Genomic DNA, 25,365 nt, shown 5'->3' on the forward strand with positions numbered 1-25,365 from the left:
GAGTAATACACATCTAAAAACACATTCAAAATTAAAAAGGCAGGTGATAAGCCTTTGTTTTCCCCTTACATGTGTGTGTTGTGGGGGTTGTGTTACACAGCTATAGATGCTGTAATATTCTTGTTATAATATTTATTATATGTAGGTTAACATTATTAAAATAGCCTTTAAGATCCTAGCTGAGAATGTTACTTGAATCCTGAAGTTTTGCTGCTTTCATGTGAACACAGAGATGCCTGTTACATGGGCTAACATGACTGATGATAGCCCTGGGGAATATTTCACCTGGATTCAAATATAATACAAGAGAATTCTTGATGTTTGCATTTCTCAAAATGCAAATATGAATATCAAAATAAACATCAGTCTTGTAAGGATTCTCAAAATAATGGTTTTCCACATGATTGTAAAAGTACTATCAAAATATATTCCCATTCTCAATTTGAAAGATAAACTGAATTTCACCCAACTTGGTCTGGTCCCAATTCAACTTTCAGTATTTACTATCTGGTTAGAGAATGATAGTTGCTAATAATTAGCTGCACTCACTAACCATATGATTCTTTCAGCTGGTTCTGTGTGCATCCTTCGAGGGTAAACAGAGTACCTGTCACAGGTGTGGGCTGCTTGCAAAATAAAAGCTATGAAAGTAGAATTACAAAATAAACACAGAAAGCCAGAAATATTTTAAAAGCAGGAGCATGACAGGTTGAGCAGACCAGATGGGTTTGATTTCTAACAAAGAGAAAATGCCTGTGCTTGCTTTATATATAGCAGTACAGACCAGAGGGAATCAGTAGGGAGCTTTTTCATGAACAACAGGATAGGTGTTGGGGTAAATGGGTTGTTTGGTGCTTGGCAGGTTGTGCCCATCTCCAGAGGGCAGTGTTTGTACTTGGAGCTGTGAGCTAGGTCAGGGTGCCAGCATGATCTAGGCTTTCTCAAACCAGGGAATTTCATCCAAGAGTGCCCAGAATAGCAGCTTTCTTGCCTTATTGGGTCAAACTGCCGCGACCCCCTCGCCAGCAAGGAAGACACGACACAGGATTCTTCTTTCAGCGGTTTATTCAGGCCTTAACTCTAGGTTTCTCTCAAGCGCTCTCTCTCCCTCACGCACCCCCACACAGCCTAATAAAGCTTACTCAAGTCCAATCCAAAGCTGCCACGCAGGGTTTTCTCATTGGGTACTGAGGGACAGCACGCCAACTCTCCCAAATAAGGAGTTGTTTACCAAGATCCACAACGGAGACCGGCGCCATCTTCTAATGGCAGCAGCGGTCTATAAACACGGCTCACCACAGTTCCCCCTTATTTCTTAAAAAACAATGCAGGCGAAAGTAGAGGTCCTATCCCACTGTGCAAACATGGCTGCAATGTATGGCTCAGTCCGAAGGAGGCGCCTTCCCTAGATCTGACACCATATCAGCCGACGCCTTTTTTCGTGGGACAGGGCTTGGACGTCAAACCCGTATGCAATAGGACATGCTTCCCTTGAGGTCCGGAGACCGGATCACTCAAGTGCAGTGCCTTGCCTCACATCCTGCATCGTGATGACGACGAAAAGGAAAGGGGATTTTACAAGTAGCCGATCCGTGACTATGAGGTTGGAAGTGGCAACACCATCTCTCAGCCCCTGAGAAAACGAAGGGTCCAAAGCATAAAGTGCAGTGCCAGCATGGAAGCCCACCTGCGTGCAATGGCAACAAGGCCTGCAGAGTGCATGGCCTTTCATAACTGGGAAAGCAGGAAGAGGAGGGCATGCCAATCCCAGTGCAATGTCAAAGATAACTTGGGGTGCAATGGCCAAAACCCAGGAAATCATTGCTTAAGTTGCGCAAGCCAAACTTGTGGAGAGATACCATTCTCTAGGGCTGCAAAAGCCTGGACGATCATAGCCTTTTCTTGGCTATGGCGAGCTCCTAGGCGACAGAAAAGCCACAGACAAAGGACAACCCCAAAACAACACATCGCTCCAAAAATGCCTACTCCCACCCATTCCTTAAAGAAAGAAAAAGCAGAAGACAACCAATTCGTAAATTGGCCCAATGTCACAGGGTCCACACGAGTGTTGTTCAACATGGCAATTTGTGTCAGTTGGGTCTGGATCAACTTCTCTGCTTCCATGGACCAGTTTCCGGCCAGGTACTGTCCAATAATTTGAGAGGTATTCCTGGAATCATTAAATCTGAGAGATGTTATACATAGATGTGCATGATGATCAACACAACCCAAATGTACTAGGTCTGACAATTCCTCAATCTGAGCTTGGAGGAGATCCACCCTTTGATTAACGGCCAAAATTCCTGATAAAATATGTTGATTGATTTTACTTTGAGACTCTAAAATGTTGGAAGTTTGTTGGATGACCTGATTAACCGTGGCCGCAGTCTGCACTTGATTAGCCATGGCCACTCCAGCAGTGACCGCTGCAGCAGCAGACACTGCAACCGCTGTTACAATAGCTGCCGTGATTCCAAAATCCCTACGGCTCCTGAGCACCTCAACAATAGGGAAGGAGTCCGGATCTGCAGTAACCGGAATCGGGACGAAAGTCGGGACCTTCATAACAACTGCCGTGCTCCAAGATCCATTCCAACACTCAGATAAGACATATGTACAATTAGAACAGTCAATCATTTCTGATCCTGTAGTATTGGTATCATTGGTCAAAAGGAACAGAAACGGAGAATGAAGGCAGACTGCTGCAGAGGGCAGTGTGGCATTGGACACCTGAGAATTGTATGAAATGTTTTTAAGCCTCCTACCATTAGCAGTGTCCTGTACAGAGCCAGACACATTAAACAGCCAGCTCTGGACTCCTCTCAATTGAGCCAGAGCAGAGACATCGGCTGTGGCCCCCTTTTCATTGGAAATCAACCATTGAAACCAAGACCAGCCTGTTCCTGTAGTGGAATTAGCCTTGGAAGAATTATACAAATACCTTTTAAGAGAAGGGGAAAGAGAGAAACCCACAGCAACTTGGTGCTTCTCCCAAGAATGATCTTGACAAGGCATGAATGTCGGGGGGAAAGAATAGTACGGGGTACAATAAGGAGAGGCCTTAAAATAAGTGGCATTACTAGCGTTAGGAAAAGCCACCGGGAGTGACACCTGGGAAATTATAGCCAAAGTGGTGATATTCATTTCGGTCGAATTTGTAGTCTCTCCTGAGCCCTCCTTTTCCCCATTACTCACTCGGTTAAGCACCACAGACAAGGTTCCCAGTGAGACCCTACTGTTCTGTAAGGGGTCCTCCCAATTGGTCAAATTGTTGCGCTGTAAGCGAATACAACGGGTTCTCAAGAAACTGAAGCAGAAAACTCCCGTGAGATTAACACGAGAAAGGTTGAAAACCCGTTCCCTGTCTCCTCTAGGGGAGACACAAGGGGCAGACATCTCACATGAAATAGAAAAAAGAGTGGGGAGGACACTAGAATTTTTATGGACCAGCATCGGCATCGGCCATGTCCGAGCTACCGCCCACCACTGCATCGGTAACATCTGGACCATTATCATCTGTGATAGGGCCAGGATACTCAGCAGAATGAAGGGTCTCATCATTGGACTCCTGTAGGGTCCCCCGTTGTTGGTCAGTTGTCTTCGAGACTTTTCTCGTTAGTCGTTCAGGGATCCACACCGGCTCCGCTCGGTCCTGTGGGAAAACACAGACAGAACCTCGTGCCCATGCCAGCACGGGATCAGGCCCATACCATTGTCCGGAAAGGACATCTTTCCACTTAACATACCCAAAATTCGGGGCAGAGGGCAAACAATGTCTATCTGCAGCAGAGCGCCCTTGAATGTCCAAATTTAAAAAATTGATAGTAAATAGAGCCAGGGAGAGGCGCTCTTTCGGGGAGTGGCCTAAGCCAATTCCCCCTTTTTGTTTTAGTAACATCTCTTTTAGAGTCTTATGAGCGCGCTCTACAATACCCTGGCCTTGTGGATTGTAAGGTAAACCATGGACAAGTTGGATACCCATCTGGCTGCAAAAGGAAGAAAATTGTCGCCCAGTATATGCTGGACCATTATCCATCTTAATGGACTGTGGGAATCCCCAGGCTGCCCAAGCTTCCAAGCAATGTGTGATAACATTTCCAGCTTTTTCCCCAGACAAAGCGGAAGCATAGATAATGCCAGAACAAGTATCTACAGATACATGGACATATTTAAGTTTACCAAAGTCAGGAACATGAGTAACATCCATTTGCCATATAGTTAAAGGCCGTAAACCACGAGTATTTACGCCTATAGAAGGAGGATGATGTAAAATCACACAATTAGGACAATCCAACACAATCTGTCGAGCATCAGCACGGGAGATGGTAAAGCGTTTCTGAAGTGCTCGTGCATTAATATGAAACTTACTATGAAAGTTTTTAGCTTGATCTAAGGAGGAAATAGGGAACACCCAAGAAGGACGAGTAGCAAGATCTGCCTGGGCATTACCCGCAGAAAGAGCACCCGGTAAACCTGTGTGGGCTCGAATATGCAAGGGGTAAAAACAGGCGGAACGATTCCAAATCAATGTTTGAAGATGAAGAAAAAGGGAAGACATTACTCCTGATGTGTGTATGGGACCCACTGCTTCCAACACCTTTAAAGCTTGAACTACATAGACAGAATCTGAGATTAAATTAAAAGGAAATGGACATTGTTCAAAAACTTTTATGACAATTTGCAGCTCCACCCATTGCGGATTGCCAGGAGCAAACTGATGTTGGATAGGAGGTTGATCATTTATCACATAAGCCCCACTACCAGTCTTAGATCCATCTGTAAAGATATTTGCAGCTCCTGGAATAGGCGTAGAAGAAGTGATTTTAGGGAAAATGATAGGATGTTCCTTAACAAATGTAATAAGAGGATGTGATGGATAGTGATTATCTCTCTCTCCTAAAAAAGAGCATCGTAATATAGCCCAATTATCCAAGTTAGCACATAAGACCAGAATTTGTTGACATGTATAAGGAACAATCACAGACATTGGAGAGAAACCAAAAAATTGTACACTTTGTCGTATCCCTAACATAGCTAAGGAAGCAACTGCATCAGGATAATACTCAAGGGATTTTCCAGGGGACATACGTGGATGTATCCACAGTAAAGGACCATCTTGCCATAAAACTCCAGTAGGTTGTAGCACAGTGGCGAGCACACATAGTTGGAGAGGTTTATCCTCTTGAAATCTACAAAGGCTAGCATGTTGTATAGCCCCTTCCACTTTAAGCAACACTGACCTGGCTTCCTCAGTAAGATGTCGAGGGGAAGTAAGATCTGAATCACCTTTAAGAATTTCATACAAAGGTTTTAATTCAACATTGGGAATATGTAGGTAACTTCTAATCCAATTTATATCACCCAATAATTTTTGAAAATCATTCAGTGTCTGTAATTTATCAGTCCTCAGAGTTATCTTTTGGGGTGTGATAGCTTTACAAGAGATAGTAGCACCAAGATAATTAATAGAGTCCCCCATCTGTACCTTATCAGGTGAAATAAGCAAGCCTTTCAACTGTAGCAAATGTACTAAATCAGTATAAGCGGCCTCCAACATACCCTGGGTCTTTGATGCTAACAAAATATCATCCATATAATGTACACACCTTAATGATGGATATTTTTGTCTGAGTGGAGCAATAGTCGCACCTACAAACATTTGACACATGGTAGGACTATTTGCCATGCCCTGCGGCAGAACCACCCACTCAAACCTCTGATTAGGCTCCTCGTGATTACACGAAGGCAAGGTGAAAGCAAAACGTTCTGAATCTAGAGGATACAATGGGATGGAAAAGAAACAATCTTTAATGTCTATACATATCACTGGCCAATTTTTAGGGATAGTAGAAAGTAAAGGCAACCCTCTCTGAATAGATCCCATGAGTTGCATTTGAGCATTAATAGCCCGTAGATCGTGCAGCAACCGCCATTTTCCAGTCTTCCTTTTAATAACAAATATGGGTGTATTCCAAGGAGAAGTGGATGGCCTTATATGTCCTAACTTTAACTGTTCTTGAATTAAAACATGTGCTGCAGCCAGTTTCTCAGAGGAGAGTGGCCACTGAGGCACCCATACTGGCTCCCCTGACTTCCAGGTAATGGGCACCTGATCCTCAACAGCCCCCAAGAAAAACCCAACCCATGTCTGTTAAGTTTTGGTATTGATTGTACGGGACGTCTACGTCCCTGTAAATTTTTACCTAATCCAAGACCTGGTCTATAACCCATGTCTTGCATTATCTTTTGGGCAACTGCTGAGTATTCATTGCTAAGTTGAAACCCCATGTCCTTCATAAGATCACGTCCCCATAGGGAGATTGGAAGATCAAGCACATATGGTTGAAAAATGCCAGAATGTCCTTCAGAATCTTTCCATGATAGATGTCTACAGCTGACTTGTGGAGCTTGAGCATATCCTAAACCCCTCAGCGATTGATCCGAGAGTTGCACCGGCCACCCCTTTGACCAGTCCTTCATTGCTATTATGCTACGATCTGCTCCAGTATCCAGTAATCCTAAAATTGATTTGCCTTCTATAGTTAAGTTTAATGTGGGACGGTCATCCATTTCTAAGGACAAAAAGACACAATTTCCCCCGTTGTTCCAATCTTATCGTTTAATCTCAAATGGGAGCCAGCAGGAAAACGGGTATGTAGACTGGGTAGAATTAACAATTGAGCAATCTGGTCTCCTGGGGAGATGGACACAATACCTTTTGGAGCTGCTACCATAAACTTTACTGTTCCTATTGTATCCAGATTAATAATTCCAGGGAAAATGTAAAGGCCTTGTAAAGCGGAAGAAGCACGCCCAACTAACAACCCTACAGTACCAGGTGGCAAAGGTCCTTTAAAGTCAGTTTCCACCAATTGGACTCCCATTTTAGGTGTTAATACGAGTCTGGAGGCGGAACAGAGGTCCAGTCCCGCGGCACCTGTAGTGGTTCTCCGCGATCTTTGGGATGTCGTAGAGATGGCCATGTTTCGCTCTCCATTGTCCCATTCTCCATTGCCCCATATATTTGCGGGCCCTGAGGTCGAGGGCCCTTCCGGCCGTTTTTTGGCATCTGTCTATCTGGTATTGGCTGTCCATGAATGTCCTTGACTGATCTGCATTCATTAGCCCAATGTTTACCCTTCTTGCAACGAGGACATAGTCCTGGCTGTCGAACAATTGAGGATGACCCTTTTTTGTCCTGTAACTGACCTGTTCGGGGACAATCACGCTTAAAATGTCCCTCCTGGCCACATCTAAAGCACTTTCCTGTATGAGGAGGTGGTTTTCGGGTTAGCTGGAGAACGGCAGCAGCCAACCCTGCATTAGTAAGGGGCCCACCTATTTCCCTACAGACTTTCATCCATGCCTCTATTCCTTTATTTTTATATGGGGTTATAGCTGCTTTGCATTCCTTAGTACATTGTTCAAAAACAAGTTGTTTGATCAAAGGCATAGCTCTATCAGGGTCTCCGAATATTTTTCCCCGCTGCATCTACCATCCGAGCTACAAAGTCAGAAAAAGGCTCTGTGGGGCCTTGGATGATCTTAGTTAGATTACCAGATACTTCCCCTCTGTTAGGCAAGGACTTCCAGGCTCGGATGCAGATGTTGTTGATTTGCTCATATACTTCCGGTGGGTACCCTGTTTGTTGATTGGCAAATCTGCCCTGTCCCAAAAGCATGTCCTTATCCCAGGCAGGGCGTCCCGCCACATGGTTTTGGGCCGCCTGCTCTACTGCCCCCTCTAACATAAATGCTCTCCAATCCAGATACTTTCCTGGAGAAATACAGGCACGCACCAGGCTCGCCCAATCAGACGGAGTCATACAAAAGCGAGAAAGGCCCTCCACCTGGGTAAGTGTAAATGCAGCATCCACACCATAGGTTCGGACTGATTCAGCCAATGTCTTGACAATTTTAAAGTCAAGGGGTTCATGATATCGCCCCCGATTGGCATCTTGAAACACAGGGAATGCTAGACCCATGTCCGAATGAACCTTTCTCCATGTTTGTGCATGAAACGTCCTATTGGATCCTGGGTTAGGATAGGGTGGCGGGTCAGGAGGAATCTCCAAAGCATCCTTCCCCTCTTCCTCATATCCCACATCTGTCTTTGGGTACTTATGTTCTGTGTAGACAGCCTTACGGGGATCACCTCGCCCTTTAGTTTCACCTTTTCCCCTTTTCTCTCTAGCTTGCCGTGATAGCAATTCCAATACTTCCTCATTATCTGAACTACTGTCTTCCTCAAAGGCTTTCAATTCAGTCAAATCTGGATAAAGTCTAGTCTTTGGCTGACTTGAACTTTTATCATCTCTATCACTTCCCCCACTCTTAATACTTTCAGCTCCCTCGGACCTCTCCTCATGCAATTGTTCAAGAACCTCCTGTCCTTTGGTTAGGGCATCCTGACATCTACCGTCAGATAAACAACCCCTTACTAACTTCCATAAGGGAATCACCCCACCTTCGAGGGTCCCTTGTTCGTGTGCAAAATCTAAATCCCTGCCTAGCTTTTCCCAGCTGGGGGTCGTGAGACTGCCCGAGTAAGCAAACCACGGGGCCGCTAGATCTATTTGTTTTAAGAACATCTGCAAAGTACTCTGTTTAACTTTTAAAGCTTTAGATCGTAGCAGTCCATCCAGGGCTAACAGAATAGGGCTAGAAGCAGAGGCGCCCATGGCGTTAATGCAGAAAGCGAAAGCAAAGAAATAAAGCGAAAGTCCAAAAAATCCCCGCTCTCTCTTTTTACAGAGGAGCGACCTGCTAATGTTTCCGCGGATTCCCACTTACCTGGGAACTTACCGGTGCACCACCCTGACCGCTAAAAGTTCTGGATCCTGGGATTGAGAGGTATTCGGTTCCCCGTCTGGGCCACCAACTGCCGCGACCCCCTCGCCAGCAAGGAAGACATAACACAGGATTCTTCTTTCAGCGGTTTATTCAGGCCTTAACTCTAGGTTTCTCTCAAGCACTCTCTCTCCCTCACGCACCCCCACACAGCCTAATAAAGCTTACTCAAGTCCAATCCAAAGCTGCCACGCGGGGTTTTCTCATTGGGTACTGAGGGACAGCGCGCCAACTCTCCCAAATAAGGAGTTGTTTACCAAGATCCACAACGGAGACCGGCGCCATCTTCTAATGGCGGCAGCGGTCTGCAAACACGGCTCACCACATCAAACAATGTCCGTAGTTCACAGACAGCTTCCAATAAGTTGATATTAGTTTGGTTTTTAATTGCAACCTCAAAGTTTTCATGTTTGCAGGTCTGCAAGTCAGCTGAGAACCTCTACTCCCACTGGTGAGTCTGGATCAGGACCATTACCTTATTTCTTATTTTCCCTGCCCAGTGGCTTCTTGGAACACATTCCCATGATGAATGTAGGGGCTCATGAGAGTGACAGGGAAAGAGGATGTCTCTTATGGTTTCAACCAGGACATACCCCTTCTCAATCCCATCTGCGTCCCATTGACAAAACCAAGCCATTTGACCAAGCTCATTCTTAGAAGGCAAGATGGAAAAAGTACTGGTAATTGAATTGTAGCAAATTATATTTCATGCTTGTATAATTATGTTAAAATGATCCCAAATATTATATGCAATTATAATATATTAATAAAAAAACAGAAAGTAAAAAAAATTGTTCAGTCTTGTGGTAGAGTACTCAAATCATCAAATCCATGATATGACTAAGAAAGTAGTGTCCTTCTCAACATTATACCCTGAATGAAGAAAGAGTATAGGAATATGGTTGGGGTGGGATCATATGATGGAATACAAGGGCAGTGAAAACAGTCTCAGTGTACATCTAACAAGACCTGAAGGAGAAGGTGCCCTGCCAATGGGTGTAAATGAGTCATTTCCCTGAAAGTTCTTTCTCCAAAGCAATGAAGAACACCCTTCTAAATAAGTCAAATTAACTCCTCACTCACTGGTTACATATTCTCCAAGCTGTCTTGCCATGTCAATTTTTCTATAAGGTAAAAATGAGCTGGTATTGTTAATAAAAAAGGCATTATGCCTTCTATAGCCAGCTTTTACACTTTGGGTTTCACAGGAGTCTCATACTTTTTATCCCTGAGGTGTTATAGGTTCCCTGTAGAATGTAGAGGCAATGTGGAGACCACAGGAATGACATGGACATCACAATCTGTTCCTGTGGCTCCCATTCCCGATTCTATGCTTACCCATTTACTCAGGCCTACTGAGGCAAGAGGGTGCAGCCAGACAAGGAATCCAATTTGGGGAGGGCCGACACTGAATGATTCCTTATGCTTTCTTTCCTTTGGAATTCAATAATGTTCTGAGGGCAGGGAAAAGTGTCTCTGCCTTAGTAAAAGTTCAAGATACCACACGAAGGGAAGCAAATGTTACAGTACAAGGAAATGGCTGCCAAAATGGTTGGAATTCTTTATGGAAATTCCTGAAAACCCAAAGACCCTGAGGGACATATGAGTTGGAGAGGAAAATTTTACTCCACCTTCTGGGAAACTCTTTATACAAAAACTGATCTTTGGGAATGATGCCAGTAGAACCCTCCTTAGGGATGGGACAGCTAGCAAGGACAATACTTGGTTATCAAAAACAGTACTGGAGCCACACTGTATCTATTCTCCCAAGATGGGTGGGGCAAGGCCACACCCTCTTAGAGCTTTATATGGTACTGGTTTACTCTCCTGTCTCACCACCACCTCTCCTCTGGTATCCCCAGGGAGCTGATCGCTGCCATATCACTTCTAATAACTTGAATACCCCAATATGATTTTTTTTTTGCTTCTCTTCACACTATGTACATTCCTAACTCCACCTCCCTGGAGCCCACTCAATCTCCAACACACTGCATCTGGCTTTTGCCACACTGTTCCCCTAAAGTTGCTCACACAAATATCACCAGTGACCTCCTAGAGCTGAATCCAATGAACACATTTCAGTATTTACATTTCCTGTGGATTTCCTACTACTTAAACTCTCTCCATGTGGGTTCCCATGACACTAGGCTCTTTTAGTAATCCTCCTAATTATCTGATCCCTACTTTGCTAACTCATTTTTTTTTTGCTCCATACCCTTTAAATATGGATGTTCCACAGCATTCCATCTTGGGACCTTACTTCATCTGATTCTCTCTCTCTCTCTCTCTCTCTCTCTCTCTCTCTCTCTCTCTCTATATATATATATATATATATATATATATATATATATATATATATATATATTCCCAACTGAACAGTGACAACTCCCTACTTTCTGTGAGGATAACTCCCAAACGCTATTATTATAGGTGTCATTACACCTCCCTAATCTTTATTTTCTTTAGTGAGGGGCACTGGGAATTTAACCCAGGGTCTCTTTACAACTGAGCTATAGCCCTAGCCCTTGGTTGTTGGTTTGTTTGGTTTTTGTTTTTGTTTGAGACAGGGTCTCACTAAGTTGCTGAGAGTCTCACTAAGTTGCCAATGTTAGCCTTGAACTTGAAATCCTCCTGCCTCAGCCTCCTTGGTCATGGGGATTACAGATGTGTGCCACCATGTCTAGCTAACCCCCTCATTATTATAGACATGATTCCCTGATCTGTATTTATAGCCCTTGAGCTGTTATTTCTTTCTTTTGAGCTCCAGATTTATAGTACCAGTCACCTATAGGACATATCTGCTTTGATATTCTATAGCTAAACTTACCATGTTAAAAATTTAACTCCCCCCCACACTAATCTTTCTGTATCATCTGTTCAGTAAAGGCCATCTCCTACCCCCCTGTTTCCCTCATTCCCTCCTTCTCCCTCCAAACTCTGTTTTATTCTAACCATTGAATATCTCTCAACTCCATTCACTTCTATTTCTTTCCTAAATTCATACAACAGCTTTTTTAGGGGGCCTTTTGTAGAGGTGAGAGGCCACCTCTATGCCCTTCTTCAATCCATGCTCACTCTGAAGCTAGTGTGATCATCCCCAAAACACAAACCTCATCATGTAGCCCTACCACTGTGAAGTTCTCCAGTACTGCTCATGCCCCTGAAAATCAAAGTCAAACTCTTTAACAATAATTTTAAGGCCACGCTGCTAGCCAGTCACAGAATCCAGAATCAGGTGCATTTATTGTGTTAATTTCTAAACCAGTACTTCTTTTTTCATAGCCTAAGCTTTGCAAAATGTTCCTGCTTCTATCTTCTGCCTAAAATACTTCTTTCATCTCTTCTTTAGCTAACTCTATGTAATGAAGAAATTGAAGCTCAAGATAATCACATTGTATGTCACTGTTTCCAGGAAGTCTTCCTGAAGGCTCTGACCCCTTCTCTAATGATGGTCTCAATCCCCTCCTTTGTATTCCTCTCAGAGTGTCCCTCCCACAGTGCTATAATAGCCCTTAACCTGTGTCAGTCTCTTCTGTGAGACAGAGCACTTTGAGAACCTTTCATTTCTCCAGCGCAATTCACCATCAACTGACCCCAAAGATATTAAAGGTGATGAAATATCAGATGAAGTACTCAAAAGTGATTTTAAAAATGATCAATGAATTGCAAGAGAATACAGAACACTTGAATAAATTAAGGAATTTGGTACAGGATAAGAATGAGAACTCACTAAGGAGATAGAGATATTGAAAAAGAATTAAAGAGAAATCTTACAAATCAGAGACACAATAAACCAAATAAAAGATTCAGTTGAAAGTCTCTCTAATAGTGTAGACTATGCCAAATACAGAATCTCAGAGCTGGAAGACAAAGTGACCGGCCTTGAACATTCAGATTGTATTGAAAGAAAATAAGTAATCATGACTAGAATAAACAAGGGCTCTGAGACAACATTAAGAGATCACAATTATGAATCATTGCAAATGAAGAAGAGTGTGAGGTGCATGCTGTTGGAATGGATAATCTCTTCATGGAAATAATAACAAGAAATTTTCCAAACCTTAAGAATGAGATGAACATCCAGATACAGAAGGCATCCAGAACCCCAAATAGATAAGGTCAAAGAGAATCTCTGTAAGACACATTATAATTAAAATACCTAATATACGGAACAAGGGTGGGATTAAGAACCTCAAAAGGAAAATGTCAGGTCATATACGAGGCAATCAATTAGAATTACTTCTTATTTCTCAACATACACTCTAAAAGACAGGAGGACTTGGAATGAGTGTTCCAAATCCTAAAATAAAAAGTAACTATCAATCAAGATTGCTATATCCAGCAAAGCTATCTTTCAGGATTAAAGAAGAAATAAAAACATCCAAAATGAGCAAAAACATCTCTAATGATATATTTCTAGATAATATACAACCTACCAACATTGAATCAAGAGGACAACAGAAATCCTAAATTGAGCAATAAATAGGAATGAAGTAGAAACAGTAATAAAATACCTTCCATCAAAGTTCAAAACCAGATGGATTCTCAGCTGAATTCTATCATACCTTTAAGGAAGAAATAATACCAATATTCCTCAAATTATTCCATGAAATAAAAAGAGATGGAACACTTTGGAATTCATTCTATGAAATCAGTATTACATTCTCACCAAAATCAGATAAGGACACATCAAGGAAAGAAAACTAAACACTGAAATGAGAATATAACAGGACTTTGGAGTCATCATAGGAAAGGGAAGGGCAAACCATTCCTACAGAGTTAGGAACAAAGGGTTTTAGGCAACACTCAGGCATTCCCCCCAGCAGGAGGACATTAGGGGTCAGGAAGTCGAAGAGAGGCTCAAAATGAGACCCTCAGATAAGCATCTACTTCACCAGTAGTAGCAAGTCTCAACCTGCCTCCCTCCTACCTCCTCAGATAACAAGAGCAGCACCACAGAACTCCAGACCAAGAAAACCTCCTATTACCCTCTCCATCTTCCTCCTCATCATGTGTTGGGTGCTTGCTGGGTGCAGGCACCTGCTAAGAGCTTTATGTGCAATGTTCATGAAATCCTCACAACAGTGTAGATATTGTCAGTCTACATTGCACTTGAGGAAATGGGGGTCAGAAATATTAGTAAGTTGTTCATGGTCACACAGATGGCAAGCAGAGACCAGGAATTTAAATACAAGTTTGTCTGACTCTGGGAATTCTATGCTTTCAGTCATGAGGAGAAAATGACACCAGTCTTCCTCACTGACCCACCTGCCTATTTCCTTCAGCAAAGGGCAGCCAGATGACATAGCAACCTTCTGAGAAAAGTTGTCATAGGTGGTTTCTGCCTCATAAGTTGCTAGTTTGGTTTTGTGGTCAACCCTGTGTTCTGTGACCTTATGATCTTGGTCAAAATAGATTATCCCAGTGACAGGTGACAGACTATGAGATGGGCCCACTGTGCTGATCCCCACATGCTTTCTTTTCTAAGAAGCAATTCACCTGCAGCACAACAGTGTAGATATTGTCAGTGTATATTGCACTTGAGGAAACAGGGGTCAGAAAGATTAGCAGGGCATTCATGGTCACACAGATAGCAATCAGAGAGCAGGAATTTGAGTACAAGTTTGTCTGATTCTGGGAATTCTATGCTTTCTTCTAACCACAAATCTGAAAGAATTATGGTTAAGAATCCAACTAGATCAAGTCAGCATGGGCCAAAGAAAATGACACCAATCCCTCTTGAAGTGGCACCCCCTTTCTCTACAGAAAACTGGGCTTCTCCAGAAATCTTCACCATGGCTGATTTTAGGACTGTCAGCAAACGAGTCTCTGCAAAATAGTTCAATGCAGATAAACTTCCTATTTTCGTGTTGCCCTGTTTTACTTGGCCACTGGCCTGGAAGAAGTCAGCACTCCAGGTGCTGGACACCCCCTTACACAAACATATCCAGTATAGTAGTTTGTAGAAAGGTGCAAACCAGGCCTCTGGCCTTGAGCTGGGCTTCACAGAGATGTCTATATTTTTAAGATAAGAGAAGTTACCAATTGGGCTCCATGGTAACAGCTGGCAGGGGGAGGAAAGAAAGGGGAGAAAAAGCTCTCCCCTTCTCAGGTGCTGCCCTTGAAGGGTTAACTTGCCCAAAACAGTGAAAGAAAAAGCTGCTTTTATGTGAACTTCTGCAGACTGTGAACTTCTGAACCCCTCCCCTTACATGCTGGGTATAAAGTTCTGAAACTACCCGAACTCAGGGTTCGCGGGATTGATTGATTACAACAGCAAAAGCTGTGCCTTCTGAACCTGGCTGCAGCCAAATAAAACTGTTTCCTGCTATTTTTGGTGCCTTGCCTCGTCTGTCACTACAACAGCCTCACTGACCCACTGCCTATTTCCTTCAGCAAAGGGCAGCCAGATGACATAGCAACCTTCTGAGAAAAGTTGTCATAGGTGGTTTCTGCCTCATAAGTTGCTAGTTTGGTTTTGTGGTCAACCCTGTGTTCTGTGACCTTATGATATTGGCCAAAATAGATTGTTCCAGTGACAGGTGACAGACAGATATGAGTGATGGGAACAAGAAGTTAAGAGAATAATTCTATGAGACGAGCCCACTGTGCTGATCCCCACATGGTTTCTTTTCTAAGAAGCAATTTACCTGCAGCTTTGCCTGGCTTACGTAGAAAGGATATGTTGCATTCTTCAGCAAACTACCTCTTCCCTGCAAGAGAAATGCAGGCCTGCAGTGTCAATAATTGGAACCTAAATTACCCTGAATGGGAAGACTTTGGTGACCCATTTCACAGACCAGATCCCAGAACTCAGGGAGATAAGGATGATTTCTTCTAACCACAAATCTGAAAGAATTATGGTTAAGAATCCAACTAGATCAAGTCAGCGTGGGCCAAAGTGACCTAGAGTTGCCATGGCAGTGGAGACTTGAAAGTGTGATGTCATCCTGCTATCAAAATTCATGATGTCACCCTGGACAGGACTCTCTGGAAGATTCTCTGAAATTCCCAATATAACTGGAATACAGGAGAGGCATGCAGTCCTTCTCCTCTCTAAGAGGACTCTCTCCCTCAAGTGTGCCTTGTATGCTTTTCCATCCCTTCTAATACATTCATTGCCTATTACTCTGAGTGACATATCTGAAATCTGTATGACTTGATCACAAGAATCAAGGTTTGAGGTGGGGTGGGTCTTTGCACTGCCTCCGTTTTCTGGAAAGCCCCATCCTGTACTAACAGCAACTGCTGTGTGAAGCCAACTGCAGGCTGGGTTTCCATTACTTCACTAAAAGCTTTAATCTAAGTACTAATATCAACACCATTTTGTATATGGGAAAACTGATGCACACGGAAGTTAAGTTGCCTCTTCAAAAGAAGCAGAACTAGGATTGGAAAGTAACTTAATTGGAATGCTTGAACACTGCTCTAATTTCTGTTTAAAAAAAATCAGTGGAGTTGGGCTGGATGAAGGGACCTTCTTGGAAGCACATCTGAACGGAGGGAAGGTGTCCAGTGAATGCAGCAGAGATGCAGATAGAGTAATAGAGCCAGAGAGAGCTGAATTTTTAGAATAGAAGATGGATGAAAAGGGATGAAAGCCAAAGTGTTTTCTGGTCATTTGGGCAGCTGCTACATCATCTCAAAGAGGTCTCAGCTCCATGAGTCTCTGATGGGCAGCTTAGAGCCTGCTACCTGAGTTTCCTGACTCAGGAGGGCCTGTCAACCCCCATAACCTCAAGTGACCTTGCCCCATTCTTGACACCTGGTGCCTCACACACATGTCCCCATGGGCCCGTGCTCCTGCAACATCCCCATCACCATCACGCCTGATGGAGTCCAGTGGGAGGGACTCTGAGCTTTGCAGACCCTAGTGCTCAAATCCTGGCACTACCCCAGCCTCCAGCTTTGCTTCCTCCCCAACAGGGAACCCGTCATCTTCTTCATTGTCTGTCAGCTCCAGGGGAAAGAGAACTGGGGCTGTAGCTGCTTTCTAATAGGCCTGGGTTCTCTGAGTGGATGTCAAATGTTTCCTGAGGGTAAGACAGAGACAGTGTGGAACCCAGAAGGCCATACAGCTATTGGCCTCCAGAACTGACACTTCCCAGATCCACCAAGGAACTGGGGGGGGGGGACAGTTTCCCCCCAGACCTTCCCAACCTTCAGAGAGCCTCATTCTCTACACAAGTCAACAGCACTCAAGGGAGTCCCCAGGACTCTGAGGTTGGTGAGAACAAAGAGCTGCTGGGGAGAGTCAGTGCTAGAAATGCTGGAAGCAAGCCACGTAAGATATTTTTAGTGTTTCCATAAAGTCTGTTTATGCTAAGGAACTTGAATTTGGGAGTAACTAGTGCTATGTCATTAGATGCCACAGGCTGTTCCAAGAAAGATCCAGGAATACAAGAAACTGGATGTCCCGGCCTCGGTGTTCTTAGACCTGTAATACCTACCCTGCCTTATGGACAATTTGGCAAATGGTCAATTACAACACTGGTTTTTCCTACAGCTAATAACAATGAACAAGAAAAGCACTTGGTTATATAAAACATCTAGCTACACTCCCTCAGGAAGGCAGGATATAGTTATCATAAATGGAACAAAAGATGACTAGGAATCTATATTTTTCATAGGTCATCTAAAAGTCCTTCTAACCCTCTTCTTAGGCCGTCTGGTGTACTACGACTTGCTTATCAACTTGCTCCATCTTGAATATGTTCCATATTTCCATAATCAGTAATATCTAGAAGCTGAGATTCCCAAGGCAACCACAAATATTTGATATTCTTTCTGCCATGTGACTTGCCCTAAAAAGAAGTTCAAATATTTTTTCCACCATCAAAATGACAAGAAGACTATAAATGGATATTACTTTTTCTGTAATACCTTGAAATAGAGAAGTCCTAATGATAGTTAGCCAACAAAATAGAAGATAATATAAAAATCTGGGTTTTAGATTATTCTATTCAATATGTGACAAGCAAAGGAACTTGGAATAAGAGAATTAGAACAAGCTGATACACACACGTTCGCACACACACCCACACAAACAGAATTTGTTAACCTTTTTAGAAAGGGTGTACAAAGAACAGAGTCCAGTTAAGACTTAGCACCCTCCCTATGAAATGCCCCCTTTATGTGCCAGTCAAGGACACTATTCCCCACCCCTAACCTATACACAAGAGACCTCCATCTGAAGCTGACAGCACTTGGAACCAATTAACAAACAGGATTTCTTTTCTGGTTTCATGTGACTCGGAGGTGAATAATTTTTGGAAATCATGGACAAGGTCTCCACTTAATCCTCTAACACAGTGATGACCACACTTAACAAATCATTGTGAATCAGGGAGCTTCCCCAATTCAGTAGGTTCAGTAAATGGAAGTCCGGTAATAGCAACGGTGATATTCACAAAACTTTGCATTTTGATAGTTTCAACAATGATTTTAAAATGCATTTTTATATATACTCTTTTTCTATCCTCAGAGAAACTCCCAAGAACAGAGGATACACTGCACATACATAACACCCATATATGAGGTCGAGAGGAGCAGAGCTTGAAAAGAAGCCTTATAGCTTTTAGAGAATTTACTCAGTAAACTCAGAAATAGAAAAAAAGAATAGAAAGACTATGGTAGAAAATGATCAAAAAAAACACAACAGGAAGAGCTGAACTGAACTATACACAAATGGAGCACAGCTTCTCATTCCTCTGGCTGTACATGGTGCAGAGTCACTCCAATAGTGTGATCATACATGTATATAGAGTAATAATGTCTGTCTCATTCTACCTTCCTTCCCTCTTCCCTCACTCCAAGAGGGATTTTTTTTCTCCTTTCTTCATATTCTCCCTGTTCATGACCATCTGTCTGACAACCTAAAAATTTCCCCAAAAGCCCTATAATAACTTTTTCACCCAGTATTGGATTGTTTTCTCGGGTTCACATAATTATCTCCTTAAATATTTTGGCTAAACTTCCTGACCGACGAGGGGCAAGTTTACAATTTTTCCTTCAAACTACCATATTAACACTAGTCACTACCTCTTTTGATACATGTTCCCGTCTTTCCTCATTCTGGGCAGACCCATCCAGTCTGTCAATATCTTTTTTTTTTTTTTTTAATGGTAACCACCACTGCCATAATCCAGATAAAGACATTGACGTTACCCTCAAAGCTTCACTTTTTGCTTTCAGTCACTAGACTTCTAATTATTTTTTCTTAGAGAATTTCATACAGATGGAATTGTTCTATGTGTAGTCTTTTTTATTGACCTCTTCACTGAGCATACTGTTTTTGAGATTCAATTTTGTTACTGCATGTACCTATAGTTCATTTCTTTTAATTGCTGGATAATATTCCACACACACCACAATTTGCATATCCTTTTACTTGTTTTTGGACTTTCAACTTGTTTCCATTTGGGACTAAGATGAGTAAAGCTTCCCTCAACATATGCAAACAAGCCTTTTGCGAAATTGCATGTTTTGCTTTCATTTGGTTCAGTACCTTGACATAGAAGTTCTGGGTCATATGCTAACTATATCAGTTTGCTAGAGCTACTATAAGAAAGTACCACAACTGAATAGTTAAAAACAACAGAAATATATTGTCTTACAGCAGGGCTTTGCTTCCTCCAGAGTCTCTGAGGGAGGATTCTTCTTTGCCTCTTCCATTGGCAGACTTGGTCCCAGCCCTTGACTTGTGGTGGCATAGCTCTGTTTGCCTATATCTTCATATGTCATTTTCTCTGTGAATTAATGTGACATTTTCCTCTGTGTGTGTCTGTCTGTCTGAATTTCCTCTTATTTAAAAAAACAGCTTTTAAGGTGCATAAAATTTATACTTTTTTCTTGGTGCATAATATTTTTTATTTATACTTAATAGTAGGATCCACGGAGACATATTTGTATGCACATAAAATTTGGTCAGTTTCATTCCCAGCACCTTCCTTTCTCTCCCCTCCTCCATCCCCTTTGTACCCATACTTTACTCTATTTGTCTGTCTTCTGTTGTCATGAGATCCTTCACCAAAAACCTTTTTTCTTTACCTTCCACACATAAAAGAAAATATTTGACCCTTGACATTCAGAATCTGGATTATTTCACTTAACATGATGCTTTCAAGTTCCATCCATTTTAATGCAAATGACATAATTTAGTTTTTCTTTGTGGCTGAGCAAAATCAAATTGTTTATATATACCAAATTTTCTTTATCCATTCTTTTGCTGATGGACACCTAAGCTGGTTCTATAACTTGGCTACTGTAAAAGGCACTGCTATAAACATGAATGTGCATTTACCACTGTAGTATGCTGACATTAATTCTTCTGGATAAATATCAGGGAATGGTAAAGCTGGGTCATATCAGGTGGCTCCACTCCTAAACTTTGAAGATCCTCCATACTGATTTCATAGTGATAGTACAAATATACAATTCTGCCAAAAGTGTTTAAGAGTTCATTTTTCCACACATCCTTGCCAGTATTTATTATTATTTGTATTCTTGATGGCTGCTATTCTCACTGGAGTAAGGTGAAATCTATGTAACTTTGTTTTGCATTTCTCTGATGGCTAAAGATGTTGAACATTATTTTCATACATCTGTTGAGCATTTGTACTTTTCTTGAGAAATGTCTGTACATTCATTTGTCATACATTGATTTACTTATTTTGGGCTGTTTTGGTGTTAAATTTTTTGAGTTCTTTATATAATTTTATAAATCCTTAATAAAATATTAATCCTCTTTTGGAGGAGTAGCTGGCAAAGATTTTCTCCAATTCTACAGGCTCCCTTATCATGCTCTTAATTGTTTGCTTTACTGCACAGAAGCTTTTTAATTTGATGCTATCCCATTTATTAATTCTTGTTATTATTTCCTGAGCTTTAGGAGTATAGGACCAGATGGAGTAATTGCTGGACTCTACCAGACATTTAAAGAAGAATTAATATGAATGTCCCTCAAATTATTCCATGAAATAGAAGAGGAGGGAATACTCCCAAACTCAATCTATGAAGTCAGTAATCACCCAGACACCAATCCCAGGTAGGGCCCACAAGTAAAGAAAACTACAGACCAATATTCCTGATGAATATAGATGCAAAAATCTTTAATATTAGTAAATCAGATTCAATACACAATACAAAGATTATATAGATTATATACCATGATTAAGGTGGCTTCATGACAAGGATGCAGATATGGTTCAAAATCTGTCAGTCAATAAACATAATATATCACATAAATAGTACCAAGGACAAAAAAAATCACATGATCATTTCAATAGATACAGATAAAACAAATTCATTACTCATTCATGATTTTGGATAGTCAACCCTGAAGAAAGTAGGGATTGAAGGAACTTACCACAATATCATGAAGACTATCTATGACAAACCCAAAGCCAATATCATACTGAATAGGGAAAAACTGAAAGCTTTTCCTCTAAAATCAGAAACAAGACAGATGTCCAATCTTACCTCTCCTATTCAATATAATACTTGAAAGTTCAGCCAGAGCAACTAGGCAAGAGAAGGAAAAGGGACACAAATAGGAAAGGAGTAAGTCAAGTTATGGCTCTTATCATTTGCAAATGATAAGATCATATGCTTAATTCCCAAAGCTCCACCAGAAAACTTGTAAAGCTGATAAATTCAGCAAAGAAGCAGTATACAAATCAACATGAAAAAAATCAATAGCTTTTCTATACACTAATATTGAATCTGCTGAGAAACAATCAGGAAAACAATTCCATTCATAATAGCCACTCCCCCCCAACACACACAAATAAAAAACACTAGGAATAAATTTAATCAAAGAGATGAAAGACCTCCACTATGAAAATTACAGAATAATGAAAAAACAGAGGAAGACACTAGAAGATGGAAAGATCTCTCATGCTCTTGGATAGGCAGAATTAATATTATTAAAATGACCATATTACAAACAGTTATCTACAGATTCTGTGCAATCCCCATCAAAAAAGGGGCCATGCAAGATTATGACATTTGCTTTAGTTGGAACGGAATGATGAAGTATGGCCTACCACATGGAAATGTCCTCTAGGACTCAACAGACTTCTTTTCAGAACAATTTTCAACAATCTTGATTGCTTCTGTCACATGTTATTTGCGTTCAGGAGTGCTAGCAGAATAAAATTACAGAAAAATATCTGGAGTATAGAATGATCACAAAAATTTCATTTCCCTTCATTTTCCTCCCAGCTTGTTGGAAATCTTTCTAAATCTGCCAATACCCTTTCCTTTCATAGCACAACTAAATTCAGTCCAAAATACAGTTTTATCTTTAGTGGGTTAAACTATTGTCACATACTCTGATGAGAGTTCTTTCTGAACTCTCCTTTAGCAATGTAAATGATGCTTTTTCAGACTTCTTTGACTTGAATTAGATTACTATGAAAAAAATATTAAGGTCTCACTAAAAGTTATTATAAAAATTTAGACAATGGATTACATTTTGTCAAAATAAAAATGTATTAAACATATGGAATCAGCTACTCTTAACTGGTGTAAGGGTATGGAAAAATAGAGTTTAACAAAAATATTCTACACTTAGTTAAGTGTGATATAGCAGTATGTCACAGCATTCTTTGAAATGCCTCATGACTTTCAGGAAATGCATCATGACTTTCATGAAAATTAATACCTTTTAGTTTAATTTGATCTTACTTTCCAAAAATCCAAAGCAGGAATAAGTGGCCTGAAGATGCATTTTCTGATCTGTGAAATAATGTATGTCTTGAAACGCATCAAATTTAAATTACCCACTGCTCTCAAGACCAAGTCCCAAATCATAACCTGCTCCTGTAGGTCCAGAACCATTTGGGCCCACCTGCCTTGTGTGGGGACTTCTGGTACATACAAATAAAATAAATGTGGAAACAGGTTATGTCTACTGTGGTGTATTTTGAAAGTTTATATCTAACATACACACAATTCTAAGTAATTATGCTACCCACAAGTTAATTACAAGATTCAAGTATATTAATTCATAGCGCAACCACACCAAAGAGATCCAGAAAATGGACTGGAGGAAGTCTGTGATCCTGTCTTTTATTTGAACCTCAAGGTATATCTGTGCATTTAGTCTTCACTGGAAAGAAAGTCAATCCGTAGGTCCTTTCTCCAAGTGAGGCCAACAGGCCCTGCGCCCTCTAATGAGGTCTCCAACATAAACCTCCAAATAAGATTAAACTTTTACATTTCCTCCCACCTCCATCCTTTGCTTTTTGCAACTTCCGCTCACCCCGAGCATTCCACGTGTCAAAGCCTGACTCAAATTCTACTACTTCCAGAAAGGGTCCCCCCCAACCCCGCACCCCCTCTGATCCTTGACCTCCAAAGTACTTCCTTTGTAGGCTAATTTTTGTTCACTGCATCCTACCTTGCAGGTTCATCTTTGTGCTTACTCTAAAGTGAGGACAAAGGCTGGGTCATGAACTTGTTTTCGTTGCACCAACCCTATCAAGGTGTCCCGCAGACACAAACACCTGCCCACGGGCATTTGATGCAACTCAGAAGCTGGCCTCCAGTGAAGTTTCAACCCTACCACTTCCCCAAATGAGAGGGCAAGTCTATGGGACAGGCCCTTGGAGACTACAAGTCCCAGCATCCCAAGTGGCTCTGGCCCCCAAAGCTGGAGCGGCTCCACGTCGTTGGGCCACCCCATCCCTTCGGCCGCCTTAAGCTGGCCCCCCGCGGGTTTTCCCTCAGAGCCTGGCTGCAACCCAAGCACGGAGTGTCTGTCAGGAAAGGGTCTTGGGGGCCCTGGGGGGCAGCACGATAACCACTTGAAGGGGTAGAGCGCGTCTGTCCTGTCGCTCCTGAGCAGCGAAAGCGCAGCTCACGACCCTCTGCGGATCCAGGGAGGCCACCAACAGCCCACAGACCTCCTCCGCACTTTCGCGCCCCGCCCCGCGGCCCAGGAGCATGCGTTATGTGGGCCTCGGCGCCTTACCGTTCCGGGAGTGACTGCTTTTAGTAATTCCTGGGTGTAACGCACTTCTGTTCCTCTGCTTTCCCCGCCCGCGGCTAGAATCCAGGCGTGCAAGTCTGCGGTCCTGTTCGCACGCCCTGAGGGAGCCGTGTACCGTGGTCACCCCAGTCCTGGTGTGACCACCCGGGCGCCGGTGCGGCTTTATTGCAGCGCTGGGTGAGGCGTCCTCCTGTCCCGGATGCTTCGGGTCTTATCCGTCTTGAAGAGCAAAGAGGGAAATTGAGATTTCAGGTGTCTTGAGCGTGACGTCCACCAGAGCTCTCCAAGAATGCAAATAGGCCTAAGGATGGGGGACATGGTGGACATGCTCACTTCTGTAATAGCATTGCCAAATAAATGAAACAACTTGCATTTGTTTTTTTTTTTATTTCCCCAATACAGCGCCCCTAGTGAAAATAACTAGTTAAGTAAACGTATGTGGTTTGGAACTTGTCCTGGGAAATGTGGGAAGATGAAGTTGGGAAGTTACTAGCGTGGAACGCTGCACAGAAGTGGTCTGTATGCTTGCATTCATTCAAACACTCGACAAATGTTGATTGACAGCTTTCCGTGTGGAGCGTAATGCTTGGCGGTGCAGTTGTGAAGAAACTTAGATCTTTAAAACAAAACAGCCTTGCATTTGGGAAAAGGAAGATGAAATAAACTGCTGCAAAAGTAATGTTCTAAGTTAGGTAGCTACATTGTGGCTTAAGTGGAAACTCAGAATTTCCAATGACTTAATAATCTGAAATAACCACTTAGCGTTAAATAAATTGAAGCTTCACGTTTGGCCAAATTGTCATTCTGAATAAATCCTTGATAGTTCTCCCATCTTTGTTCTTAGTCCTAACCTGATACAGTAACATAGGAACAATGATACAGAAGGAATTTAAAAAAAAAAAAACTCAAGAACCGTTTCCTTAAATAATGTTATGGACCAAAGCAAATATATGCACATCTTACAAATATTATAGAACACACAAATATTAAAGAACACACTCAGTGTTCTTTAATAACACCAAACTCCTGGGATTATACAGTGGTACATATTTTAAAAATATAATAGCATAGATAGATAGATGTATTATTATAAATATACCTAAGTGTTAAAAAATAAACATCCAAATAACTAAATTGAGGTAGTTTAGGGCTTGAGATAATAGTACTAGAGTTTGGAGTTGGGGGTGGGGATTAAAGAGCATTTGGTGTTGGGGAGGGAAATTATCAGCCCAGAAGATGTCTCAAACAAGTGGCCAAATATCACATACAAAAGTGTTTTGATTGAGTCCATTATTTTTAAGTTGCCTCAATTATAGGGAAGATATCACATAAAAATACAGATTACTTGAAAAATCAGATTTAGTAAAAAACAGATTTGTACAGGTAGTCATACAAAGAAATAGTCAATTGTAGCTGATTTGGCTATTTTCTCTACAATTCCAGTCAGAACTGTGTTTTTTTTTTTTTTTCTGGAAGTAGCACACTGGGTCAAACTGGTCCCATCTGGTCCCCAGGTGCAT

The 25,365-nt window shown here is 41.9% G+C and overlaps 1 protein-coding gene across 1 annotated transcript; it reads right to left on the reverse strand.

The window, feature by feature from the left end:
• Nucleotides 1–1,047: 1,047 nt before the first annotated feature.
• Nucleotides 1,048–24,185, reverse strand: LOC131424390 (uncharacterized). The gene is made up of 2 exons (XM_058581158.1): nt 23,828–24,185; nt 1,048–3,652 (listed from the first exon to the last, which is right to left on the reverse strand). Exon 2 carries the CDS (start codon nt 3,559–3,561, stop codon nt 1,819–1,821), a length of 1,743 nt encoding a protein of 580 aa, XP_058437141.1. The 5' UTR covers nt 3,562–3,652; nt 23,828–24,185; the 3' UTR covers nt 1,048–1,818.
• Nucleotides 24,186–25,365: the final 1,180 nt, after the last annotated feature.

The sequence above is a fragment of the Marmota monax genome, unplaced genomic scaffold, assembly GCF_021218885.2.
Source record: "Marmota monax isolate L192 unplaced genomic scaffold, Marmota_monax_Labrador192_F-V1.1 WCK01_AAM20220418_F8-fsc00004, whole genome shotgun sequence".
Lineage (NCBI taxonomy): Eukaryota > Metazoa > Chordata > Mammalia > Rodentia > Sciuridae > Marmota > Marmota monax.

What these genes read in the sequence shown, in the direction of transcription:
- LOC131424390 (XM_058581158.1), bottom strand. Translation starts at nt 3,561, where the DNA reads ATGATGAGACCCTTCATTCTGCTGAGTATCCTGGCCCTATCACAGATG.